General features: G+C 36.2%; 5 protein-coding genes and 1 pseudogene across 5 annotated transcripts; 3 read left to right on the top strand and 3 right to left on the bottom strand.

The window, feature by feature from the left end:
* Positions 1-72: 72 nt before the first annotated feature.
* On the bottom strand, positions 73-6,328 carry LOC124450418. Its single transcript, XM_047001074.1, has 8 exons — positions 6,281-6,328; positions 6,124-6,206; positions 5,760-5,831; positions 5,547-5,634; positions 5,393-5,440; positions 4,888-4,976; positions 3,347-4,780; positions 73-896 (listed from the first exon to the last, which is right to left on the bottom strand). The coding sequence occupies exons 2-8, from the start codon at positions 6,139-6,141 to the stop codon at positions 579-581; spliced, it is 2,067 nt and encodes a 688-aa protein (XP_046857030.1). The 5' UTR covers positions 6,142-6,206; positions 6,281-6,328; the 3' UTR covers positions 73-578.
* Positions 6,329-6,383: 55 nt separating this feature from the next.
* Positions 6,384-8,204, bottom strand: LOC124452290. The gene is made up of 7 exons (XM_047002869.1): positions 8,120-8,204; positions 7,846-7,917; positions 7,692-7,769; positions 7,010-7,111; positions 6,835-6,939; positions 6,709-6,743; positions 6,384-6,468 (listed from the first exon to the last, which is right to left on the bottom strand). Exons 1-7 carry the CDS (start codon positions 8,135-8,137, stop codon positions 6,384-6,386), a joined length of 495 nt encoding a protein of 164 aa, XP_046858825.1. The 5' UTR covers positions 8,138-8,204.
* An 82-nt stretch (positions 8,205-8,286) lies between these two features.
* Positions 8,287-9,635, top strand: LOC124450425 (NAD(P)H-hydrate epimerase-like). Its single transcript, XM_047001082.1, has 3 exons — positions 8,287-8,653; positions 8,787-9,045; positions 9,183-9,635. The coding sequence occupies exons 1-3, from the start codon at positions 8,348-8,350 to the stop codon at positions 9,389-9,391; spliced, it is 774 nt and encodes a 257-aa protein (XP_046857038.1). The 5' UTR covers positions 8,287-8,347; the 3' UTR covers positions 9,392-9,635.
* On the bottom strand, positions 9,435-19,195 carry LOC124452289 (annotated as a pseudogene).
* Positions 19,196-19,491: 296 nt separating this feature from the next.
* On the top strand, positions 19,492-25,659 carry LOC124450429 (nuclear pore complex protein Nup85-like). The gene is made up of 24 exons (XM_047001088.1): positions 19,492-19,606; positions 19,707-19,791; positions 20,079-20,189; positions 20,262-20,319; positions 20,396-20,501; positions 20,990-21,059; positions 21,127-21,248; positions 21,337-21,423; positions 21,724-21,771; positions 21,865-21,981; positions 22,104-22,141; positions 22,212-22,311; positions 22,763-22,866; positions 22,950-23,033; positions 23,620-23,691; positions 23,772-23,822; positions 23,887-23,987; positions 24,066-24,151; positions 24,237-24,268; positions 24,340-24,440; positions 24,913-25,012; positions 25,085-25,136; positions 25,208-25,360; positions 25,434-25,659. The coding sequence occupies exons 1-24, from the start codon at positions 19,580-19,582 to the stop codon at positions 25,521-25,523; spliced, it is 1,995 nt and encodes a 664-aa protein (XP_046857044.1). The 5' UTR covers positions 19,492-19,579; the 3' UTR covers positions 25,524-25,659.
* A 105-nt stretch (positions 25,660-25,764) lies between these two features.
* Positions 25,765-27,213, top strand: LOC124450423 (GPN-loop GTPase 3-like). Its single transcript, XM_047001079.1, is given in 4 exon segments — positions 25,765-26,109; positions 26,229-26,469; positions 26,768-26,812; positions 26,814-27,213. Coding segments are annotated over 4 exon segments (837 nt in total). The 5' UTR covers positions 25,765-25,787; the 3' UTR covers positions 27,043-27,213.
* Positions 27,214-27,251: the final 38 nt, after the last annotated feature.

Genomic DNA, 27,251 nt, shown 5'->3' with positions numbered 1-27,251 from the left:
AATGATCTCAAACATTTATACACAAACTTCATGCACGAAATTCTACGTATGACAAACATTGCGAGCATAATATAAAATGGAAGTGTGTAATCATTACTTTAAGTCTACTCTTTTTAAATATTTTAAGCGTAAAAGTTACTCGACCTATAAGGATATAATCACTAAATAAATAAAAAAGTTGCATTTATAAAATAACCACCCCAGACTGTACTTGATATCGAAAAACACGAGCAAAACAAAACTTTTTTCAAAGTTTAGTTTGTTACATAAATCATAATGGCCAATTTTATATACAATAGACATTTCTATACGTATAGACGTTTACAAATTTATTTAAAACTGGACAGAATGAATTTAAAACGACATTGAAAAAAACAGCAAGAAAATCATAAGAGCAATAAAATACGACTTTTGCACAACATAAACAATTTAGTATGTCTTGAAAGTTTTTACGCAAGTTGAAAAACGTACTAAATTCAAGTCTCCTTAAAAGATAAATTTGAATTGCATTGCAAGTTCTGAACTTTTATAAAAACATCATACGTATAAAAACGATCGATAAAAAGCACTCTGGCATATCACTCGATGCTAACCAAGAATGTTTGTTGTTCCCTATGGCGTATGTTCGGCAATTTGAGTTTTTTTAGATTTAAATCATTTAAAGCATCTAGGTATATTTTCATGTGCTCCATTGCTTTAGAATGTTCGGGCTCTAAAACAGCGGCACTAGTTTCGTAATACTTCATGATTTGTTTTTGAACTATTTCACTCGACAATACCTCAAACCAACGACTCAAACTTTTACAGCGAATGCATTCCCGAATGAAGAGATGAAATTTCTGTCTCAAACTGCCCTCTTTTATCCCTTCGATTGTTTTCAAACCCACATTGCTTACCTAAACAAGAATTTCATATATACAGTTGGTATGTTACTTAATTATTACAGTCATTCTTACAATATTCTGAATTCAAACAAGTGATGAATATTGGCCATTTTCAATTATATTACATCACAACATAAAGCAAGTCAACAACAAAGAAAAATTTTTGACATGACCTGCGAATGGATACTTAACAAAAGAAATTAAAATGCATATGATTTGAGAAAAATATTACTATCTAAATTATATTTTCATTCAACAAAACTTTCAAAAGACAGTGTATTTTCTAAAACAGTTTATGCATATCTTTAAGTCTTTTCAACCTCGAGATATTGCAGTTTTTGTAATGTCCACATTACACAGCTTGTGACGTCATTTCGGATGACGTCACTGTACAGTTTTAAACATCCTATGTAACTTTTCACAATGCGGTAGTTCTGTTCCGTTGAAGCAACCAGCGATGCTGGAAGGTCGATAAAATGGGGGTGATATTCATGTATTCATAGTCACAGCTCTTAAAAAACAATTGATTTAAAAAGTAATCTAGTAAAACACGCATACACAAATATTCGCCCCCAATTATCGACGTTCCGGCCTCCCTGGACGTAACATGAATCAGCAAATATACTTGCTCTTTCAAATATTCATCATGCAATATGACGTCAAATGTTGTGTAACGTGGACATTACATGAAGTACAATATCTCAAGAATGAAAAGTGATGCGAATAAACTGTTTTAAAAGGTACGCTGTCATTTTCTTCAATGGAAATATAATCTATATAGCACAATTTTCGAGTCGCATACCCTTAATAACGGTGGTGGATCAACTGAATCAAAATACGTACTTTATGTAACAAACATTACCTTGCACACAGTGACGTCACATATGCACTTTCATTAAACACGTACTTTATGCAACAAACATTACCTTGCACACAGTGACGTCACATATGCACTTTCATTAAACACGTACTTTATGCAACAAACTTTACCTTGCACACAGTGACGTCACATATGCACTTTCATTAAATACGTACTTTATGCAACAAACTTTACCTTGCACACAGTGACGTCACATATGCACTTTCATTAAATACGTACTTTATGCAACAAACATTACCTTGCACACAGTGACGTCACATATGCACTTTCATTAAATACGTACTTCATGCAACAAACTTTACCTTGCACACAGTGACGTCACATATGCACTTTCATTAAATACGTACTTTATGCAACAAACTTTACCTTGCACACAGTGACGTCACATATGCACTTTCATTAAATACGTACTTTATGCAACAAACTTTACCTTGTACACAGTGACGTCACATATGCACTTTCATTAAATACGTACTTCATGCAACAAACTTTACCTTGCACACAGTGACGTCACATATGCACTTTCATTAAATACGTACTTTATGCAACAAACTTTACCTTGCACACAGTGACGTCACATATGCACTTTCATTAAATACGTACTTTATGCAACAAACTTTACCTTGCACACAGTGACGTCACATATGCACTTTCATTAAATACGTACTTTATGTAACAAACTTTACCTTGTACACAGTGACGTCACATATGCACTTTCATTAAATACGTACTTTATGCAACAAATATTACCTTGCACACAGTGACGTCACATATGCACTTTCATTAAATACGTACTTTATGCAACAAACTTTACCTTGCACACAGTGACGTCACATATGCACTTTCATTAAATACGTACTTTATGCAACAAACTTTACCTTGCACACAGTGACGTCACATATGCACTTTCATTAAATACGTACTTTATGCAACAAATATTACCTTGCACACAGTGACGTCACATATGCACTTTCATTAAATACGTACTTTATGCAACAAACTTTACCTTGCACACAGTGACGTCACATATGCACTTTCATTAAATACGTACTTTATGCAACAAACTTTACCTTGCACACAGTGACGTCACATATGCACTTTCATTAAATACGTACTTCATGCAACAAACTTTACCTTGCACACAGTGACGTCACATATGCACTTTCATTAAATACGTACTTCATGCAACAAACTTTACCTTGTACACAGTGACGTCACATATGCACTTTCATTAAATACGTACTTTATGCAACAAACTTTACCTTGCACACAGTGACGTCACATATGCACTTTCATTAAATACGTACTTTATGTAACAAACTTTACCTTGTACACAGTGACGTCACATATGCACTTTCATTAAATACGTACTTTATGCAACAAATATTACCTTGCACACAGTGACGTCACATATGCACTTTCATTAAATACGTACTTTATGCAACAAACTTTACCTTGCACACAGTGACGTCACATATGCACTTTCATTAAATACGTACTTTATGCAACAAACTTTACCTTGAACACAGTGACGTCACATATGCACTTTCATTAAATACGTACTTTATGCAACAAACTTTACCTTGCACACAGTTTGACAGACAACCCACACATTGGCACCAATTGAAAACAAGGAAAGACCAAAAATCGTCTTTTTTAGACCATGTTCCATCAATTCATACAGTATCAAGCAGAGCTCGTCAGCTATCAATGTTTCCACTTTAGAATAATCAAGTTTCACATCGAGTATTTTCCTCACGCATTTCTCAACGCGCTTAGAAAATGTCCACGTGGGTCCGGTAAACTTGTCACATTCAGGTATAGCAAATATAACTTCTTCATCACAAACTTTTGGCAGATGGATGTCAGTGACTCGTAGCACATCGTCTATATCTACAAGATCTGATTCCGACATAACTTTTGAACCAATTGAAGAAGCAGTGTTATCGTCTATTGAGTCTGCGCAGTTCGCAGCACACGTGTACGAGTAACGTACGTTTAAATCCGATACGCAACGCCGCATTCCTCTTTGCAGTCCAAGGGTCTCATCCCTAAGTAATCCTTGATCTTTCAAAACTGGTTGCACAGATACGGAGCGCTCTACACGATGCCCCAAGAGATCACGTGAGCCTGCACAAGACGTGGCAGAACAAGGAATATTGATGCTAGATTCGGCCTTACGGGAAATACGGTCATTATTAATGTCAGTTGTACTGCCATCATCAAGAAAGGAGCTTTCCTCGTTTTTGTTTACATTACAGTTCATGTAATTTTTACAAATTACAGTTTCGTCACTCGTCGGGGCTACGTCACTAGTGACATCATGATTAGTGACATCACAAGTACGGTCTTCATTGTTTTCGTCCTTCAAGTCGCATGACTTGAAGGACGTTTCGTCAATCGTCGGTGGCGGGGCTACATCACTAGTGACATTATGATTAGTGACATCACAAGTACGGTCTTCATTGTCTTCGTCCTTCAAGTCATGCTCAGAGCTTTGGATCGTACTTTCTGACCCACATCGTGTGGCAATGACATTTGAACTCTTGTCATCAAGACAGTTTCTTTTCTCCTCGCTATCGTTTGAGATATTTGAACATGATTTATGAACATTTGGTTCAGAAACAACCAGTTTCCCGTTGTTAGACGCATGGGCAATCTCATCGCATGAATTGTCAATGTATTGCGCATCTGAAGTAAAGGTGTTCGGCGTCTTCTCCTCTTCTTTCAAATCATAAATTATATTTTTATTTTCCCGAGCATTCGCCGTCTCACAAGGAATTGAAGAGACTGACGAACCAACATTATCGTTAGCAAAACTAGATGTTTTAGGTAAGATTTTCGCACGAGAATACTTCTCAACTGCTGTTCGACGGCTGGGTCTACAATCACTCGCAGCAAAATGGTCTTCAACAAAACACAATTCCTTATCAACGTTCGACGAGAGTTTGATTTGCTCCGATAAGCATTCCTTTGCTGCTTGAGTCGCTTTTTGTCTTTGCCGATGTTTTTCAAACTATGAACAAGAGATAACTCAGTATGAAATAAAAATTGTATTTACATACAAAGAAAAACCTCAATGAGATAGTATGATGATTACACATTAGAAGTTCATTTTAACACCTCAGTCCAACGTATTTCAGCGATCGCTCGGTAATCCGTCTTTTTTAGGCTTTTCACTCGAACTCTCTTGCTTCTTGCGACTATCTTTCCTAATAAATCACAAAAAAAAACAAGTTACCATGCAAGTTTTATAAAGACGGACGATCTGGGACCGTTTACACCTTCGAATACGCTTCAATATGTCATCATTAACATGACAACGTTATTCAAGCTTCGGGCAACAAGTCTCTAACAACACAAGGGCGCACATTCCAAAAAATGGGGGCATTGTGGAACCGACTAATGCAGTGTCTGTATTTTATAGAAAAGATCACAATTTCAGCGAAACTGCCGTTTTTCATTCTCTATCAGCTTCTGGATCGACTTTTACGTATGTAACACAAAAGCTGAAGAGTGCCATAATCTCGACCCATTCCACTTCCCTAATGTGCGCTCCCGAGCCACTGTCCAGAGCTTGTACGTCAATTAAACAAATTGAGAGATAAATTCACAGACATCTATTTACCATGTTCCGTATAGTTCAAAGGATTATCGTTCATACAAAACTGAACTTCTATAAAAAGATATCACACACACATTAAATTATATCAATCACGTGGTATCGCAAATTATATCAATCACGTGGTTAAATGGCCGACAAAGTAGTCGCATTTTAAAACCTTTTCCATTGTCATAGCAAAGAAACAAGCTAGGATCAAAGCAACTTAATTTTCGTAACTTGCTGGAAACTTCGTCCATTTTTAAAATCTAAAAAAGGGAATTCGTTGAATATAGGGATCTGGCTTATAAATTTGGTTTCTGGCTCACATTTTTTACTTTACATAATATGCAGTTGAAAATGAAGTGCAAAATTTTAATAAAACTGTCAAAACCTCTTTAGCTGTGATTTCAGATGGAGTAGTCAGAGCTTCATAAGAATAGTCCCCAAAATGTACAACCAGCAACTAAAAATATGATAACAAAAGTCTTGGAAGACGGAATTCAAGTAGACATTGACAATTTAGATCGGGTGGGCAACATACGGCCTGGGGCGGGTCCGCCCCTGAAGGAATTTTGACTGGCCCGACGACTGTATCCGTCTATATCTGTGATTAAGATATTGAATGTTATTCATGTAATAATCCGGCCCACCAATAACTTCATTTTCCTAAATCTGGCCAGCCGACTGGAGAAGTTGCCCACCCGACTGGAGAAGTTGCCCACCCTGCTTTAGATGGTAATTACACAACAACTAACCTTATGTTGATGTTCCATTAAGAATAAGGAATGCCCTGATTTTTCTAACTGTACAAGTAACTCATCTTTGTGTACATGCCTTGCTAAATTAAAAAAAACTATATTTTGGTACTTTGATGCTTTGAAAATTTGAAGAAATCAAATATTGAAAACACACCTGAGCCAGCAATATCCACTGCCCAGAGGGTGCACAATTGATTACAATTGGCACAGGAGCAGGTACCAGGTTTACAGGTAAAAGCAAAAGATGTGAATAGACATCAGTAAAAGTCCATGTAGGATGTACAAGTAAACCTATCATCTCGCCATTCCATAAAGTGAAAAAAACGATGCTTTTTCTCATCGCTACTGAAACATAGAATCAAGAAATACACTATGTAGCATATTTATTGAAAAATTGTAGTTGAAGATTGAATGGTTAAACCACTATGTAGCATATTTATTGAAAAATTGTAGTTGAAGATTGAATGGTTAAAACTGAGGTGGATAATGAAGGCTAAATGTGGATCATTGTGATCATCTTGCAAATGAAAGCCTTAAGTCCAAATATGAATTAAAAAAGTACATGGTGATTAAATGAAGTACCTTTTAGAACTTCCATTATGGCCTTCGAGGGTTACCTATGATTTAAAACACAAGTAATAAAGACAAAAAATATAATACTGGTGTTTTCAGAAAGATTACAAACGTTTAACAAAAAATAACACATACCTTTCTATGGCGTTCAGATTTAAGCGACTCCAGTAGCTCCTTATCTTTCCAAAAAGCCACAGCATGCGTCAAATTTCCAATCCATTGATGAATTGTTGTTTGTTCCTTGTAAGAATAAAATGTTAGGTCAAAATATGATGAGGGTAAAATTGCTCACATAAGATAAATGATTTACCACGTTAGCTGGAAATTTGAATTGTTCAATTGCACCAGATATCAATACTATTCTGAAAGTGTTTTTTGAAAACCCTTTGGTACCTTTAATGATTTCATCTATCTAAAGAACAAGGAAATACACAAGTGCCTAAAAACTGCCTACGTATATTAGCTCAGGGAAGTAACTCCTTATAGGTTTTTGTAACCAAGAAGTTGGTTACTGCCCACCAGATATGATGTAAAAAGGAAAGCACATGCATTGAAGATGTAGCTTTTGTTATACTGAATAAGGCTGTTATACAGAATCTTCTTAAACAGTTGCACTAGAAACTTAAGATGCCGCACATCGGTGTACAGTTTTAGGTAATTATCATAGAAAATGTTTAAATAGTAGAAATTCATTTTATGTCACATTTGCCACAAAGTCATCTATGTGCAGGACCAAAACTGCATAAACATATGAAGATGAAATGTTGATTTATCAAATATATTGCAAATGTTTTAAAATTGATTTGATTATCTAATGAAGTTAATTCCAGACCCTAATATAGGCACTAAAAGAAAAAGCCCCTGAACAACGACAACAACAACAACATCATCTACAACAACAACATCAACAGCAATAACAACAAGAACAACAATATCAACAACAATAACAACAAGTGATGTTTTGCTCATTCAAAGTACTTAATATTTCATACCTTTATAAATGGTATTTCAAACAGAACTTGTTTAATTCCCCTTCTTTTTGGATACAGATACATTGAACGACCAGACGTCTACACAGACAAAGACACGGCAATTCTTTCAAAAACATTTACAAATAATAAACAAATAAAGATCAATAGAATGAACCTGAAAATAAACATCTCTCCAGCTCAAACCGTTTTTCCAAATCATCTCTCCTTCGACGTCCTTTGGCTTTTTCTTCAATAAATAAGTAAGAACGAGACTAATAAATGGGAGGAAATCAAGGAAGATGCTTGCCTTTTGCTGGCAAGCAGATTTGGTCGAGTGCAAAATCTCTTGGCTTGGGTTAATTTGCAAAACGTAAACAAAGTAAGTCATCTATAAGAACTAAAATCTAAAAAACTGAACCCAGAATATGTTAAATGAAAAAAGAAATTACCCAATGACTTTGATTCATAATTGTTTGAAGTTTGTATATTAAACTCGTCTGTCTTCAAATTTTCATTTATTTATCCACCGAAGGCTATAATTGTACTTCATCCTGTAGCGGGGATTGTACCATAGGGGGCATACCACTTGGGGCATACTCCTGAGGGTAAACATGTCGGAGGTAGGTAAATTCAGTTCCGTAGGATCCTAAGCAAAGGACTATTGCTCGACTGTTTGTATGTCTTTGCGGTTTTTTCTCGGAAGAAAAAGCTCTCTTGGTTGCGTTTTTCGATTTCAATTGATGAGAACAATAACAATGAAGTACCTTACTCAGGAAGAAGCTCAGAACATCGATCAAGAATTGTTTACAAAGTTCGCTTTCAGTGTTGATCAACTCATGGAGTTGGCTGGACTCAGTGTCGCCGTTGCCCTGGCTAAAGTATATCCCTTGTGCGAAAAACAATCGAACAATGTATTGGTGTGCTGCGGACCTGGAAATAACGGAGGAGACGGTTTAGTTGCTGCTAGGCATTTGAAAATGTTTGTAAGTTCATGCTTGAATTTATCTATATGACATCGTGGGGATGTGGATATTGAACACTTATTCATCAAGGGGTCGAGATAATATTGTATTTTCATTGTAGATATACAACACTTACTTCAAATTTTTATTTTAGGGTTATACTCCTTTTATTTTTTATCCAAAAAGACCAAACAAAGACCTGTTCAATAACCTTGTCACTCAATGTACTCTGATGAATATTCCATTTGTTGATGTGCTCCCTTCTTGCAAAGACATTGATGACAGCTACACATTTATAGTGGATGCCATATTTGGGTTTAGTTTTAAAGGGAATATTCGTGAGCCATTTGGTGCTATTATAGATTCATTAAAAAGTGTCAAAATTCCTTTATGTTCGGTTGATGTGCCTTCAGGTAATAAAGAAATACTTTTGGTTAGGTAAAGACAACAGACATTGAATTTTCCAAAAATTTATTGTGAAAGCATTAGCTTCAGGATGCAACACTCTGAAAATAGACTATTCAATTTTACACTGTCTATTTTCTTGTAGGCTGGGATGTGGAAAAAGGAGCACCAGATGGATTACAACCGGATTTTTTGATTTCTCTTACTGCACCAAAGCTTTGTGCAAAGCTCTTTTCTGGACAACATCACTTTGTTGGTGGAAGATTTGTGCCAGAAGTTCTGCAAGACAAATATCAATTGGATTTACCTAAATACCCCGGGACTGAATGTTGTGTTAAAGTTCCCATAGCTTAAGAGCTTGAAGATTTGGCACTCACTCGAATGAAATGACAAAGTCTTTGAGTAATAAATATTTATTACATCCTCATTACTGTAGAAATGAGATAAAAGTGCTGAAAAAGTTTGAATGTACAGATCATAAAATACAATTTTTCCTGAACATGTTAAATAGTTACACAGTATAACTAAAATGGTACAACATTAACATCTGTGTAAAAAAACGCATTTACATATAAAAATAACACACCTTGAAATTTTACAAAATTACCTTTATTTAACTTTAATAACCTAATCATTCCAAAGGTCAAGTACTAAGAACATAAATATGATTTCATGATTGAAACCATGTTACCGTGCAACATTCATCGGTCTTTTTTCTTGGCTTCTTTTCCTTTTCCTTCCACTTCAAGAAACATTGCCTTCATGTCACGCAGACTTTTCACTACATGATCCATGAACCTCTCTGAATCAGTTTTCGATGATGATCTTTTGGAAGAAATGTGGAAAAAGAAATAATTGTCATCAGGAACCATGTAAGACACACCATAACCATCATCCACCACAGGACCAAATCCACCACCTGGGCAAATCTACAACACAATCATTAAATAGTTCACATGCAATGTTTCTTCTTTTAAATACAAAATGCCATGCCTCACCATGTCTCGAAAAGCAGGATCATTCACAGTGTAACCAGGAAGTCTGAACATTTGCTGTTGTGGTTGTTGACTTGTTGATAATGTCCAAGGTAAAGTTAACGCACGCTTAAGAAATTCACATTCCTACAAAAGTATGTGTAAGAGGTGAGGTAAACATTTACAATACCACATGCTGTGATCACCACCTACACAAGTACATCACAGAACATGTAGGTACTTATACTAAGGTTAACATTAAGAACACCATTCCTACAAAAGTATGTCTAAGAGATGAGGTAAACATTTACAATATCACATGCTGTGATCACTACCTACACAAGTACATCACAGGACATGTAGGTACTTATACTAAGGTTAACATTAAGAACACCATTCTGTGGTCAACATTTACATAAGTGCATAACAGGATATGTGGGTTACACGAAGAAAAACATGAAGAATACCACAGTATTAAACACTTACATGACCCTGTCCTTTGGCTACCACATAGAGTGAAAACAAATGACGATCAATTCCTTTTCCATTCATGCAGTCTTTATACAACACCTGCAATGGATTTAAATAAATTCATGACATCATATGAACAGAAAATATAGTTCAAGAAATGGTATTTGTAAGGGTGTACTATGCAACATACCTGATGGCGTTTCACAGATTCACGAAGAAGACATATTTTCTGTTCAGGTGGAACATCTGGTCTTCCATAGCTCTACGTATGTCAATAATTGTAGATAAATCAATCACGTGTCTATTTTTATTAAAGCACACTGCGGTAACATGGTAAGCAACGTATGTTTCTGTCAACTAAACATACAAACACATCGTACCTTTCTTATTCATACCTCTTCAAGCAGAATGTTTGCAGTTATAACGTATGCACGTACGTACTCAGAGGAACTTCATTTCTACTCTCATGCATTTGTGAGGCAACACAACCCAGGGTCTACCCCTATGATACAATCAGCCACCAGTTCACCCCTACAATACAATCAGCCACCAGTCCACAACTATCATACCATCAAACCCCCAGTCCACAACTATCATACAATCAAACTTCCCAGTCTACACTTACAATACAATGAAAACCCCAGTCCACAACTATCATACAATCAAACCTCCCAGTCTACACTTACAATACAATGAAACCCCAGTCCACACCTAAAATAAAATCAAACCCCAGTCTACACTTACAATACAATCAAACCCCCAGTCTACACCTACAATACAATCAAAACCCTAGTCCACACCTACGATACAATCAAAACCCTAGTCAACACCTACCATACAATCAAAACACTAGTCAACACCTACCATATAATCAAACCCAGTCAACACCTACCATACAATCAAAACCCTAGTCAACACCTCCATACAATCAAAACGTCCACACCTATGATACAATCAAAACCTAGTCAACACCTACCATACATCAAAACCCTAGTCAACACCTACCATACTCAAACCCTAGTCCACACCTATGGTACAATCAAACCCTAGTCAACACCTACCATACAATCAAAACACTAGTCAACACCTACTACAATCAAACCCTAGTCAGCACCTACCATACAATCAAAACCCTAGTTAACACCTACCATACAATCAAAACCCTAGTCCACACCTATGATACAATCAAAACCCTAGTCAACACCTACCATACAATCAAAACCTAGTCAACACCTACCATACAATCAAAACCCTGGTCCACACCTATGGTACAATCAAACCCTAGTCAACACCTACCATACAATCAAAACACTAGTCAACACCTACCATAATCAAAACCCTAGTCAACACCTACCATACAATCAAAAACCCTAGTTAACACCTACCATACAATCAAAACCCTAGTCCACACCTATGATACAATCAAAACCCTAGTCAACACCTACCATACAATCAAAAACCCTAGTCAACACCTACCATACAATCAAAACCCTAGTCAACACCTACCATACAATCAAAACCCTAGTCAACACCTACCATACAATCAAATCCCTTGATCCAACTCTACGATAACATTGTTGTACGACTACATATACGATATAAGATGCAGAATGCATGCAAACTTACAAAACAAAAGCTCGTGACTCGTCGGTTAACGATCGTACAGTTTCCGTCCGTCCATGCAAATATAATCTTGTCATGGAAGCTTCATACGTAAGCGGAAGAACACCGCCACTATCGCGATAGTAAGCAAGTTGTAAAGCTGCTTGAATGAAAGCATCAGGACTCATTTTACATTTTTTTATGAAACCTTTACCAACATCATCCATACTCAAAAGTTTCAACTGTAGATCATCGTTATTCTGAAAGGGAAGATAGTCGACGAGGATACAGACATAGATATTGGGGATACAGACATAGATATTGGGGATACAGACATAGATATTGGGATACAGAGATAGATATTGGGGATACAGACATAGATATTGGGATAAAGACATAGATATTGGGGATACAGACATAGATGTGGGATACAGATAGATATTGGGGATACAGACATAGATATAGAGGATACAGACATAGATATAGAGGATAACAGACATAGATATTGGGGATACAGACATAGATATTGGGGATACAGACATAGTTATTGGGGATACAGACATAAATATAGAGGATAAAGACATATATATATATATATAAAGGATACAGACATGCATTGAGGATAACAGACATAGATATTGGGAATACAGACATAGATATTGCGGATACAGACATAGATATAGAGGATGCACACACACATATAGAGGATACAGACATACATAGAGGTTACAGACATACATATAGAGGTACAGACATACATAAAGAGGATACAAACATATATATAGAGGATACAAACTTACATATAGAGGATATGGACATACATATAGAGGATACAGATATACATAGAGGATACAACCATAGATATAAAAGATAAAGCCATACATAAAGAGGATACAGACATAGATATAAAAGATAAAAGCATACATAAAGAGGATACAACCATAGATATAAAAGATAAAGACATAAAGAGGATACAGACATAGATATAAAAGATAAAGCCATACATAAAGAGGATACAACCATAGATATAAAAGATAAAGCCATACATAAAGAGGATACAACCATAGATATAAAAGATAAAGCCATACATAAAGAGGATACAACCATAGATATAAAAGATAAAGCCATACATAAAGAGGATACAGACATAGATATAAAAGATAAAGCCATACATATAGAGGATACAACCATAGATATAAAAGATAAAGCTATACATAAAGAGGATACAGACATAGATATAAAAGATAAAGCCATACATATAGAGGATACAACCATAGATATAAAAGATAAAGCCATACATATAGAGGATACAACCATAGATATAAAGGATAAAGCCATACATAAAGAGGATACAGACATAGATATAAAGGATAAAGCCATACATAAGAGGATACAGACATAGATATAAAGGATAAAGCCATACATATAGAGGATACAACCATAGATATAAAGGATAAAGCCATACATAAAGAGGATACAGACATAGATATAAGGATAAAGCCATACAGAGGATACAGACATAGATATAAAGGATAAAGCATACATATAGAGGATACAACCATAGATATAAAGGATAAAGCCATACATAAAGAGGATACAGACATAGATATAAAGGATAAAGCCATACATAAAGAGGATACAGACCATATAGAGGATACAACCATAGATATAAAAGATAAAGCCATACATAAAGAGGATACAACCATAGATATAAAGGATAAAGCCATACATAAAGAGGATACAGACATAGATATAAAGGATAAAGCCATACATAAAGAGGATACAACCATAGATATAAAGGATAAAGCCATACATAAAGAGGATACAACCATAGATATACCTTCTTCGCTCGTGTGACAGCATTTTCAATATGGGATGCAAGTTTCTGCGTCACATCAAAGTACAACTTCATAGGATGTGTTGATTGGCCATTGGAATTGTGGACTTTACCGAACGGCTTGCATCTACCTTTATCGTTGTATGTACGGTATAAGAACCTAGGAAATTGAAAACGAAACAACAGTTTCAAAATATGATAACCTTGTACGTTCGCAGCCAAATTACAGGTCTTCTTTAGAAATATATGGGGTTATGAAATTGACTTTAATTATGAGGGGATTTTTCTAAGTCTTCGGTGATCGATTTATACTCCGCCTTGTCAATATTCATAAGGATCCACAGATCCATTCTAAGAGTATATCGACAGACTACAAGTATATAGTAAATGGTTTGAACCCAGGAGTATCGTTACATGTTTGTGGATGTATATCGTCCAGATTAGTAGAGTCCGGTAAGTATGACTACTGCTAAGGTTGTCGAAACGTCAGTCAACATCACAACAACAGTCCTTCTCAGGACTATGCTAAACTGGACGCTCTACATCTACATACATGTAAAGACTACAACTATGATAATATATGACACTAACTCTTCAGTGATCGTGTACTCCAGTAAATGTCCTATGACAGGAGCATCAGCCCACGAGTGCTCGGCATTCATACCAAGTTTACCGTCCGCAAATACAACAACTGAGAAACTTTTATCGAACCAAAACGATTTTCCATCACCGTGAAGAAGGTATTTGGAACGCTCGCTGATGTCAGGTATTTCATGTTCATCCAACACAACCTGTTGAAAGGAAAGATATTCACAAGGAAAGCTTTCGTTGATCAAACTTCGTACAACAAACGAGAGGAGCGAGTTATGTTTTCCAAACAGTACTTTGGTGGTGGCACAATTACTAAAAATTTATATTACAGCTATACAAAGTTAACTTGATAGGGTATCCCCAAAGGAGTGTATACAACAGGAATGAGGACCTTAAACAATGGCGGACACGATATGACATATAGTGAGGGGGTGGGGTGGGTCGTTCTCAAGGCAGAAGATTTCTAGGGATATCCCGAGGCAAACTTAAACGTATACCTCTAAAATATGATCTCAAGAAATTAAAATTAAGGATTCCTACGTACAGAAAATCCTACACACACAAAATGCGTCCGCTGGTACGTGTACAGTACAGATGTCTATCGATTGGTCATTATTTGACGTAACAGTTATGTTATGCAGGTGTGATTTGAGAGATTTGGCACAAGATTTTAAATCTTTCAAAACTATTTGGGAGGCTCATGCCAACCCTCGTAAAAGTAGAGAATGGCGAGGCAACATTTGTTAAAAGCAGAGACTAGTGAAGCAACGATGGTAAAAGTAGAGAATAATGAGGGTGTATAAAAGAAAGAGAGGACAGTATAAAAGAAAGAAAGGACTGTCTACAAGAAAGAGAGGACTGTACAAAACAAGAGAGGACAGTATAAAAGAAAAAAAGACTATACACGGTGCTTCATAACAAAAAGCAGCAGGCATGATGACAGTACAACACGATATAAGGTCAGACGGGACTTACAATAAATAAAGCGTGATCAATAATATCCAAAGAATCCTTATTGATACCATCTGAGAAATGTTCTTGTCGAATATCGTACCATTCTGTACGTGGTAGACTTGTCAATGCTGGTATACATCCAACAGGTTGCTCTTTAGTAGCTAACAGCAAAAAAAGTACCATTGAAAAGTGCAAAACACCTGTCATGATCCTTCCCAGAGTAAACACTGGTGCGTAACACCTTGGTAAAACCCTAGTAACACATTGGTAACACCCAGGTAACACATTAATAACACCCTAGTAAAACCCTAGCAACACATTGATAACACCCTAGTAACACATTCGTAACACTCTGGTAACACCCTAGTAAAACCCTACTAACATATTGGTAACACCCTGGTAACACCTTGGTAACACCCTAGTAATAAATTGGTAACACCATGGTAAAACCCTAGTAATACATTGGTAACACCATGGTAACACCTTGGTAAAACCCCAGCAACATCCTGGTAATAAATTATCAACATAACATTAAGCAGATCTTTTTAAGGTAAGCATCTCACTAATCTCACCAAGGCGTGGGTAACATATTTTGCTGTAAAATTCTTATACAACATTATAAGGTGGTGGTACCACAGGAAATAACTGGTTTAGCAAATGTTTCCTTGTCACTAAAGAAGGGGGTACTATGAAGAAATTGCCACCCTCTAAATTTCATACTTTTAGACTGGTATGCATCATGCTTGATCCATTCATATTGCTTTTCAAGATCCAATAATGAGGCAGGCGTTCCGTGGTCATCTGATACGTCCACTTGATACATATTACCATTACAGAACACGACGATGTGCTAAATATAAAGATATTTCATCACAAGTGAGTGTGCTAAAGCTTCAATATGCACTGCATAAAACCAACCTCATTAAAGGAATGATGATAATGAGCAATAACATCAACTTCTTTTCCCGGGATTCTTAAAATTGAAGGACATTTTTACTGTTGATCAGAAAAAACAGTTTCATAGGTTAAGTTAAAGGAAACAGCTAATATCTAGAATCGATTGACGCTTTCTGTAATTTTCGTGGCATAGACAGTCTGCCTAATTATATAGCTACTCTGCTATGGTAATTTTTCTTTAGCCCCTGAGTTTACACAACATTACTAAACTAAAACTGGTGACATGGCTATGCAACTATATGTGATTAATGGGAAAACTTTGGGAAAAAAACAATTAAACAGAAGCTGCAAGAAATATCGCTTCATTAATCGCATTAAATCAGCTTGACTTTGTGTTTATCTGCATATCAATTTGTGCATATATTTGCTATTCACATAAATTTGGTCGATAGTAAATTATTGCATCACTGTTTTTAAGAAATTTGATCTTTAGTTTTACAAAAACATACAGCGCTTCTTCTTACCGACTCGTCTTGAATGTTCTCTTGTATTGATCCATACATAGAGGTATGGTCTTCCTTATGCTCAAAGGCTCCAATTCCTCATTTTCAATATGACAGTAGTACTCAAAGAAGAGCTGTAAATACAGCAGCTCTGAAATAAGAAATTTTAGAGTAATTATGCGAACATGCAGAGCTTTCAATGAGGGGGTAGGGAAAGGCACACCTTCATGAACTCATTGTAAATTATCAGAATTGGGAGCATTAAAACATTTTGACAGACAATAGCTGTAAGCCTGTAACTTCTATGAATTGTAAATAAGATAAAATGACTTTCCATCAATCAAAGTGTTTCATCAAACAACAAAACTAGGTATATATTAATTTCACCTTGCTGTTTGAACTCCTGTTGGCTTCCAAAAGCATGATCAATGCAATAATAGTTACTGTTGATGGCAATTGAGTCACGGCTCATTAGATAAACATATTTCTCCCTGTAAGTAAATAAAATTCAAAGCTTTATCATGCTACGCAATTTCTCAACACATTCAAGTGAGGTAATACGTTCTCTGTCATACCACCAGTCCGTGTAATAATTTGACTTGAACCATGATCGTAGTTGAAGTATAAACTGCAACTTTGGACCAAGACTGGACTCGAAATCCTTAAAATAATTACAAATAATCACACAGGGTCAGGATTCACATTTCACAAATTAGCAAGGCAATTTGTATAAAATTGCAAAGTTGATTTAGCACTTCCTGGTGTAACTTGTAAATGCACAAAACCCACAAGTTCGAAATGAAAAAATGACCTCAAGCTTACAAATAAAATGTTGTTTCATTGAATCAACCCATAACAATTTAGCCATTAACAGATTAATACAGCCATATTTTTATACAATATTGAAAAAGACAAGCTAATTTGCAATTAACTATTGATCCAAGTCGTGAAACTGCATACCACAGCCAGTTTCTTCATCTCTTCATACTCATTGTCCTGAAGTATATGTTTGACTGACTTGAGGTATCCCTGACATGTGCCATGCAAATTTGGCACAGGCATGCGTGGCAAGCTGTTTTGATAACTGTACAATCGAGGATGGGCACCACCAATGGTACGTACAAACAAACCCCATATTAATGTCTTGTAACTTTGGCTACGAGGATTCTCATCTGTAAGAAAAGCGAAAGTATATGAGCCTTGGAACAGTGAGATTTTTAACAACTGCAAAATAAACATTCGATCCAGAGAAATTTGTTCCTGCAAGCCACGCAAAAATTGACATAATCTAAAGCTACTCATGGAGAAATGAGTCACTTATGCACACTTGTACAACTGTGTCAACTCTCAATGCTGTGGGATATTGTCAGATAAGTCACAAGAAAATTCCTACTTTAACATCAATGCTCACAGTCATTACAACAACAGTCAACACCATTGTGAACAGTAGAAAAGTGAAACAATACAAGTCATGATGAATCAAATAATCAATCAACACTACTAACACATCCATCCTCTGTATGACAGCAGTATTCTCAAAGACCATTGCCTTGCATAAAGAAGAACGATAAAGAATCCAGCAGCCGTTATAAACGAGATGGCCAAAATCCGAAGATATAAATGATAATGATTAATGTGAAGAAAATTCCCAATAAGAAACAGCCTGCTTGTGATTGGTTTTAAATAAATATTTTCCAAATACATCAAGAATCCCACAACCGCCCATGTCAGAAGAAGATTACTAGGAGTTGTTGGCCATAGGCCGTTCAAAATTGTGATCTGGAAAAGAAAAATTCAATAAGTCAAAAAATACCGTAAAAAGCGCGTACGTACATGATGGCAGGTGAAATTTTATGGTCAAGAAACGCGATTGTCCTTCACTATAAGCATCAGGTCACGTAGGTTAGCATTTGTGATCAAGTTTGGACTTTGACATATGTTATGCAACATTGGACATGGTTGGGTGTCGTGTAGGCGTTTCTGTCCACAAGAATCACAAAAAGATTTAATATATTCTGCAAATTTCTTTTGTTGTCTAAAATGTTTGTTATATAACAACTGATGGAACATAAATCAATTTTTCCATTTGTCAGATTTGACTTACCGATTCATATTTGTCATGCCGTATTAAATAAATGATAGCGGCAAGAAAGAAGTAACATGAACACGAACTAAGTAACAGACATATGTTTACATACCTTGTGCGACGAAAACACTGCTTTGTCGACTTGTAAAAGACGTAAAACTCAGTTTCTGCTTCACTTTTACTGGTTCCTACAGCATGATAATCAACTTTAATTTTTGATACGGCGAGACGAGCTTCAGCCATATTTGTTCAAAAATAACTGTAATTTCAAGGGTCTGTAAAATTAAGACATATTGCGTACGGTCGGCAAGAAAAGTAAAATTGAAAAAATGCATCAACAATTAGCCGTTAGCCAATGAAATAACAGTATGAGAAAACTGACCAACCATGAAGCAAGGCAATTCCTTTGAAGGAAGAAATATTGAAATCATTTTGTGGACTTTGATACTTTGCACTTGAATTTTTGACAGTCCGAAGTGTATCCGAATATCATCATGGTAGATGGGATCAAGTTGAACTAAATTTTGTAAGATATAAAATTCAAATATGGCGTTGACGAAGGAGTGAACTATTTTATGGAAATTATCATTTCCTCTGTCAACCTGTTGAACATTTGAATGACAGACTATGGAAGAATTAGACATTGTCAGTCGGGTAAGTTCATTAGGCGAAACATATTAAAATGAATACGAAACACGTGTGTATGTTTGTGTGTGTGTCGTGTCTTGAAATACGTTTGTTTGATCGTTGCCAGCCAACCTTTATACCACTTGTTGGAAATGTTTACGCCTCTTGGGGAGGTGAAAATTCTATTTGGGCCTTTGCTGGACAGCCTAAATGTAAGTTACAGCTTTTCTGTTACTCTTTCTTGCAATCTCATTGACACAAGCTATGCAGTTCATTATTTTGTATGTATTGTAGTTATTTCCTAATTGTACAATGTACTGGACTGGAACGATATCTTTATGTAACATGCAATTTTGAAAAAGTGAATTGCTGATTATGTTTAATGTTGTGTTCATACTTGACACATAGGTTGTAGCATATTGTACGAATAGTTCAAATGTTTAATTGCCTTTTTATTTTCTTTGAGTCCAATGATGTAGCATGAAATTCATATCTTTAGTGGAATATGAACGTTTAAATGCATCTCCATCTTCAAACACAATCTACCAAATGAGAATGGACGCTGACTTGCAAAACAAAACAACAAGAAGATTAATCAACGAGACTTATGGTACATGATACCTTTTTCATTCATACGCAGTTTAGGTTTCACAATACCTCAGATCTCATCTATCTGATCTAGCTATATTTCTGGACTTGCAACAACTTGACAAAGCTCCTTCACAAACAAAAAATGCAAGGTAGAATTCCTGACAGTATAATTCATGGATTCAGTTCTTCCAGCAATTGATAATAAGTATATTGTCAGTCCCTCAGCCTGGTAACATTCAGCATGAGATATCGAGCAGTCTTGAGAGCTTGCTTACTTGGATTTAAACAAGATGATCCAAATGCCATGACAGACAATGATGAATATGACCAGGTAATGAAGGGAGGAGGGAGGGATTTCCACAAATGCACAGCAACATTATAGTTGCTTAGGAAAACACCAAAGATATAGGACTATTCACTTGCACTAGTAATGGTATGAACATGCTGAAGAGGTTTGATGTTTTCCTTTGACATACATTTCATAGGAACAAAACCAATCCATCCAATCATTTTGTAGGAATGAAACCAATCCATCCAATCATTTTGTAGGAATGAAACCAATCCATCCAATCATTTTGTAGGAAAGAAACCAATCCATGCAATCATTTTGTAGGAAAGAAACCTATCCATCAAATTATTTTATAGAAAACAAACCTCTCCATCCAATCATTTTGTAAGAACAAAACCAATCCATCCAATCATTTTATAGGAAAGAAACCAATCCATCCAATTATTTTGTAGGAAGAAAACCAATCCATCCAATCATTTTATACAAGTAATTTAATTGCAAAACACGATTGCTAATAACATATTTTATAGATACAACTGCTAAGTTTTATTGAACTGGTCTGGCATCTATGTGAAATCTTGTTGATTGAAAAATTACCAGGTCACTACGCGTCCCTTTGCTAATCCTTTTTTCATGTGCTTCAGATATTAACTGATTCACTATTTAGGCGGTGTTGTATTGCAACATTTACTTGATTGGGTAAAATGGCACTGTCATACGGCTGACAACGTCACAAGGGAAGTTGCTGAATCAGCAAACCCATCAGAATGTCACAATTATTGGCATGCCGTATGTTGACTAAATATTCATTGTTATGTACGTAAACGTAATGAAAACAGGCAAAGTCAAGGCAGAAAAAAATTTCTTTCTCTTCTAGATTTATTATTTACTGTTTCAAGGACGCATAAAAGAAGCAAGAGAATTGTTATCACAACATCACGACCGAAATCCAGATGGACAAGATGTTCGTAGTCTTTCGAAAATATATATTTAACTTTCTCGCGAGGGAAGGGAAAAAGTTGAACGCGTAACTTAACCGTGAAGATGAAATTAAAATAGCCGAAATCGTTTTAAAGATTGCAAATACCATGGCGAATGGTAAAGATTGCAATTACCATGGTGAATGGTAAAGATTGCAAACACCATGTTGAATGATTTTCAGATTTGCAACCACGACAAAGTCTCTATTCTATTAAAAGCCGAAATCTTTTTTGCTCGTGCTGAAATTGATGCGAAATGAACACGGGTCGAATTATTGTTTCAGGAATTTGCGATAGTGGATGATCTCTTAAAGAAAATGCCATCGTTTAAGGTGCCTGAATAACAACATCAATAAAATCTAATCAGGTTTTCGGTTAAATCACACAGAATTATGAGCATCAATATCTGAAATGCCTATTTTCAGTCATTCGTTGGCCATTCTGAGTTTGCGATGAAGTGGAACTATTGGAGGCAGGAATGCCAGAGTAAATGTTCTTTTGGTGATTTGGCGTCTTATCCACAATTACAATTGATTGCACAGGTACACACGGGTACATATAGTCGAATCAACCATTGATTACATAGGTACACACGGGTACATATAGTTGAGTTAACCATTGCGTCATCATTCTTAGCAAACCCTTTTTCCACATTTCTTTTAAGATTCTTTGCGGAGATAACAAGGCATTTGTTGAAGTAAAGTAAGGAATGTAGTCATACCATCTGCGCGGTATTTTGTTAGATTTAAACGCACTTTCTTCTATTGTATAGAGGCATCTGTGAGGATCTATCTTGGTATGAATTAATGGTTGCAAAGCTCCTGTACTCTAACCCTAACATCAAATCGTACGAGCTACAATATCATACAAAGGTATTTTTGATTCTACCCTGGTTTAGGAATGTATATTGCATGTTCGAGCGAGCAAGCATTCCACCATTTCAATGAGGTAGTACGAAAGAATCATGTCAGATCAGGGGTGGAAAAAGTATCGGAACTTGGGAACGTAGTTTCCAGAAATCTTATAGAGTTGAGATTTTGGCAGAAAATCAATCGGCAGGAACCATTACAACATTTCTAAATCGGTTTATTTAACGTCATAATTGATCATATTTCAAAGACATCATCAGACACTATTATTCTGATGATGTCTTTGAATAAAGACGAAATATTACACCATCTTTTGTTTCAAAACTGTTGTATTATCTTTAATATCAAGAAAACGAGATTTCCGTTTTCGGAATTTGTTTTATTTTGTTTTACTTACAATTGTCTGCTTGTCCTGGTCATCAGATAAGTTGTGACATATTTTTATCATTTGTAGTTTTGTATCGATCTTTGTGGAGGAAAGAATTCCCTTCAACTGTGGCACATGATTCTCTTAGCAGCAATCGAGTTTGATGTTCATGCTGTCATCAAGATAAGCAGGTAGGGTCAACACAATAAATTTTCAATTTTTGGTCGTTCCATTTGACTTCTCAACCGATTATTGATGTGTATCGTGTTTGAAGCGAATGTTTTGGTAATTGGTGGTTCGTTGCTCATATCGTGGATTTGTTTCACCACTGTAATCAACTGGATAACCATCAAACACAGTAAGAATGTACCACTTGTTTTCATACCAAATACAGTGAATCCTTCGACATCCCCCGAGCATTCTCTTAACATTTACTTTCATGGTTTTAGCAAAGCGTTGATTATACGTAACTCTTCACTTGCAAGTTGAGGCTAGGCGGAGTGCGTATAATTACCTATAGTTATTTTAACTAAATTGATTCAATTTAATCATCTCAACGATAAAATGCTCAGAGAACGAAGTCCTTTGTAAATTAGAAGATTTAGTTTAAGTGTGGATCTAGGATGATTTTATAGGAGGATGGGAGGTGGTGGTGTGGGCAGGTGCTCTAGTTTTTATAAGATGCCGTTTGCTCAGTCTAGTTTGTATTTGGTGGCTCCTTTGAGGGTGTCGTTATGTCATTCACATGTCTGACTTTTTTGGGTTTGGCTTAAGCCCTGGAAAATGTGTAGTTTGACAGTTGTTTTGCTTGCTTGATGTATTGATATTTCGTTGGGGAATTCTCCTTGCACACTTCTAGCCAAGGCTAGGGGGTGCAAACCCCCCTGCATCCCTCCCATAAATCCATCCCTGATATTTTTTTAACGTGAGTAATATTCGTGTAGAGGTGTGTATCAAGTTGACTTGAGGGAATTTCTTCTCTTGGAATATGCGTCAAGTCTAATGTCGCACGAAAGGTGATTACTATACAATGAAGTTATAATAGTCAACACAGTAGCCAATCACCAATCAACTCTCATAACATATCTCTTCGTAGTCTTTGGCAAGTTGCTTCGGAATACTTTCTAAGCTGTCCAACCAGTGGAAGGTGAGCGCTTGTTGTTGATAGAACGCATGCGCAGTGAGTATAAAAGTCCGTTCTTTTGAAACAGGCATTACTTGGAAGAGTACATCGAGAGAATACCAATAGAGACGGAAACAAAAGCTTTCAAAGTTTTACATCTTTGTCAAAAAAATGACTTTTCAAAACAAGGTGCAGCTCTCCTCGTGGACACATAAGCGATATTACATAAAGTATTGAAAACGATAGAACCTGTCTTTGTTTCTTCAGCTTTAGGCATATGCAGAGAAATGGCCATGACTGCATATCATAATCACAGATTAGGATCAGCTTTATCATGGGCGATTAAAGCCAAGGTAAAAACTCTTCCGGAGCATCAGAATTATTGTAAGAGAAAATACCATTGCAAGTAGAAATGATAAAGATATCATGTCTATTTAGGATCCAGCATTCGCTTCCTTTATTGCAGAAAGGTATGTAAATCGTTTTTTTTTCACCCCAAGCACAATTTCTGCATTCAAAGTAATCCCTGTTTTGTTCATAGGTTTATGGACGATTATTTCGACAAAGGAGAATTTCCAAGTTTAGATCTCATCGATAATTTAGGATCGTCAATGCTTCTTTGCGACAAATTAACCTTTCTCGGTACTGCTCGCTTTAAAACATCCGTTAAGATTAATTTAAAACCATCGTTTCTACGACTCTCGCTTACATTAATCAACTGAGGCAGCAAGTCGTTTTGTCAAATTGAAACGAGCTAATTTTTATGGCCGATGGAGCGATGTCTTCGTTAACCTTAGATCATTTTACTCATCACACCGAACTTGCCGTGTATATCTCAGTTATACTTAAAATATCCTTATTCTGAGCCATAAATGTCGTACACAAGGTTGAAGTGTTCACCTTAAGTTGACATTTCCAAAGGGCAATATGTGAACGACAGTTTCCCGGGTGGGGGTGGGATGGGTTAGTACACAGCGAGCAATATGTATACGACAGTTTCCCGGGTGGGGGTGGGTGAGTGGGTAAAAAGCGAGCAAAATGTATACGACAGTTTCCCGGGTGGGGGTGGGTGAGTTGGTACAAAGCTAAGGTAAAATGTTTCTTATATCATCAGGGAAATATCGTGAATTTCATATAATGTATGGTAACGGAGATTTCAGTGATGCTGCCGGCCTTTTGGTGTCTTTATTAACCTCACAACTTGCTCCAAAACGGTAATAACTCAAAGATTCACATTCAAAAGATAATGGAAAGCAACGTATGGAGAACAGTGTTTTGTTTTTTAGAATTTGGTTGTCTTTGTTGACGGACGCCTTGCCCCTTTTGGAGCATGACCAGGTTTGGGAGGAGAATCATGACTATATAATGCCTTGTCGTTGCTGCATTTATGTCAAATTTCGTTCTTTCAGATCGTTTTCACAACTTCTCAAACTCACGAGCTGATGCGGTGTTTGGAAGAGCTCAGACTATCCTTTAGGTCAGCGGACTATCTTGGAAATACACAGTCGACAATTAATGACGAGATGGAGAAAGGTAGCTTGGAGTCGTCATGGAGTGACAAGGTTATTTATTTTCCCATTTGCTCAACAAACAATCCATCCTGGCAATTCTTACTTATTTTATTGCCTTTTCTAGATTTCAGAGCAAGATAAATTAGGTCTATTTCAACCGATTCGCCTCGCTCTGGCAAGAAATCTTGCTCGCTCTCTTTTGGTGGATGACTGATGAAAAATAACATTTCAGCACTATTTGTTCCATCATTGTTTACTGTGTAAAACAATTCGTTGTCATTTTGCATTTTATAATATTATAAATAGTAAAAGCATGTAAAATGAATAAATCTCTTTTCTGGAACACTTTATGTAAGAGACATGAAGTATCTCCCACATTCATTCAAGATGGCATCCGATGAGCGAAATACCAAATTATCTTATGTTTCATGCTAATTACGTTTTCCTAAAAACAGTCTAGGTGCTGTGCTTTTAAAACATGAGATACGCTCAACTTGTGATAGGACCTGCAGGAAGCGGAAAATCCACGTATTGCAACACCATAGTTCGACATTGTGAGAACATTGGAAGGGTTGTTCACGTGATTAATTTAGATCCCGCAGCCGAATATTTCGACTATCCACTTTACGTAGATACTAGGGAACTTGTCCAACTTGAAGATGTCATGGAGGCAGATGACCTAAAGCTTGGACCCAATGGTGGATTAGTGTTTTGTATGGAATATTTGATCAAGAACATTGAATGGTTAGAGGAACAGTTAGGTTACACTGAAGAGGATTATTTCATCTTTGATTGCCCAGGTATCCCTGCCTATCCATAATTACCTCTTATTGTTGATAACCTCTTAAACAGACCTCTCAATTTGGATGTCTGATTACCCTAAGCCCTGTCACCACAATTCATGTTATCTTATCTCCAGGTCAAATAGAACTTTACTCTCATATACCGATAATGAGACAGTTTGTTGACACTTTACAACAATGGGATATCAGGGTGTGTGCCGTGTTTCTTGTGGATTCAAAGTTTATGGTCAACACAAGCATGTTTTTTTCTGGTGTACTGGCAGCACTTTCCGCAATGGTGCAGTTGGAGGTACCTCATATTAATGTTATGTCGAAGATGGACCTGCTTAGCAAGGACCAAGCAGAAAATATTGAAAGGTTATAGTCTTGTTTTCTCATGATAGAAACTGTATAAACCTCCGTTCTTTGAGATAAACATGTGAAAAAAAGTATAAAACTTCAAGAAGCAAAAGTAAAAATGCATTTCATCACGTAAACACATGATTAAACAAATAGCTATACACCTCTCAACACACCTAATGAACCAACAGGCACATGTCCCAAAAACACTTGATTAACCAAGCGATACATGTCTCCAACACACTATTATTAAGTATATTTTTCAAGTCCCAAAGTTCGTATGCATTGTCTTAATAAACTCTTTAATTCCTTGTAGATTTCTTGACCCAAATCCAAAAGTCATAATGGATGAAAGTGGAGCATGGCAGAACAAAAAAGCATGAAAAACTAAACAATGCCCTTGCTGATGTCATTGAAAACTTCAGTATGGTTCAGTTTATACCATTGAATAGGACAGAGGAAGAGTCAATTGAACATTTGCTTGTACAAATTGATAATGCCATACAATATGGAGAAGATTTGGAAGTTAAAGAAAAAGATACATTTGATTACGAAGACAAAGAATTTTCGTGGAATAATGATGAAAATTGATTTTCAGTGATTTTGCACCTTTGGAATAGTCACATAACAGTGAGGGGGTGTTGGTTTTTCAAACCTCCTCCCTCATCTTCCCCACTTTCAATATTGTGTGGTAAAAGACCGGCATTATCATGGTATAATCATATTAACTTCATAGTAGAGAATTTTTTCTGACATTCAAAATGTCTCATATAGTTCTTTCCATACATCTTTTCACTAGC

This window comes from Xenia sp. Carnegie-2017, unplaced genomic scaffold (assembly GCF_021976095.1).
Source record: "Xenia sp. Carnegie-2017 unplaced genomic scaffold, XeniaSp_v1 HiC_scaffold_24, whole genome shotgun sequence".
NCBI lineage: Eukaryota > Metazoa > Cnidaria > Anthozoa > Malacalcyonacea > Xeniidae > Xenia > Xenia sp. Carnegie-2017.
The sequence above is the reverse complement of the archived record's forward strand: the minus strand, read 5'-3'. Positions and strand labels throughout refer to the sequence as shown.

Bases quoted from the DNA above. Each gene is read 5' to 3' on its own strand.
- LOC124450425 (XM_047001082.1), top strand. From the start codon at position 8,348: ATGTCTTTGCGGTTTTTTCTCGGAAGAAAAAGCTCTCTTGGTTGCGTT. The intron at 8,654-8,786 runs GTAAGTTCATGC...TTTTTATTTTAG, and splicing joins CTAGGCATTTGAAAATGTTT to GGTTATACTCCTTTTATTTT. The intron at 9,046-9,182 runs GTAATAAAGAAA...ATTTTCTTGTAG, and splicing joins TTCGGTTGATGTGCCTTCAG to GCTGGGATGTGGAAAAAGGA.
- LOC124452290 (XM_047002869.1), bottom strand. The intron at 6,940-7,009 runs GTAAATCATTTA...TATTCTTACAAG, and splicing joins TCAAATTTCCAGCTAACGTG to GAACAAACAACAATTCATCA. The intron at 6,744-6,834 runs GTATGTGTTATT...TTTAAATCATAG, and splicing joins AATCTGAACGCCATAGAAAG to GTAACCCTCGAAGGCCATAA.
- LOC124450418 (XM_047001074.1), bottom strand. The intron at 5,635-5,759 runs GTTTTGACAGTT...TCCCTTTTTTAG, and splicing joins CTGAAATCACAGCTAAAGAG to ATTTTAAAAATGGACGAAGT. The intron at 897-3,346 runs GTAAAGTTTGTT...ATTCTTGTTTAG, and splicing joins TCTGTCAAACTGTGTGCAAG to GTAAGCAATGTGGGTTTGAA.
- LOC124450429 (XM_047001088.1), top strand. From the start codon at position 19,580: ATGGAAGAATTAGACATTGTCAGTCGG. The intron at 19,607-19,706 runs GTAAGTTCATTA...GATCGTTGCCAG, and splicing joins AATTAGACATTGTCAGTCGG to CCAACCTTTATACCACTTGT. The intron at 25,137-25,207 runs GTTTGGGAGGAG...TCGTTCTTTCAG, and splicing joins CCCTTTTGGAGCATGACCAG to ATCGTTTTCACAACTTCTCA.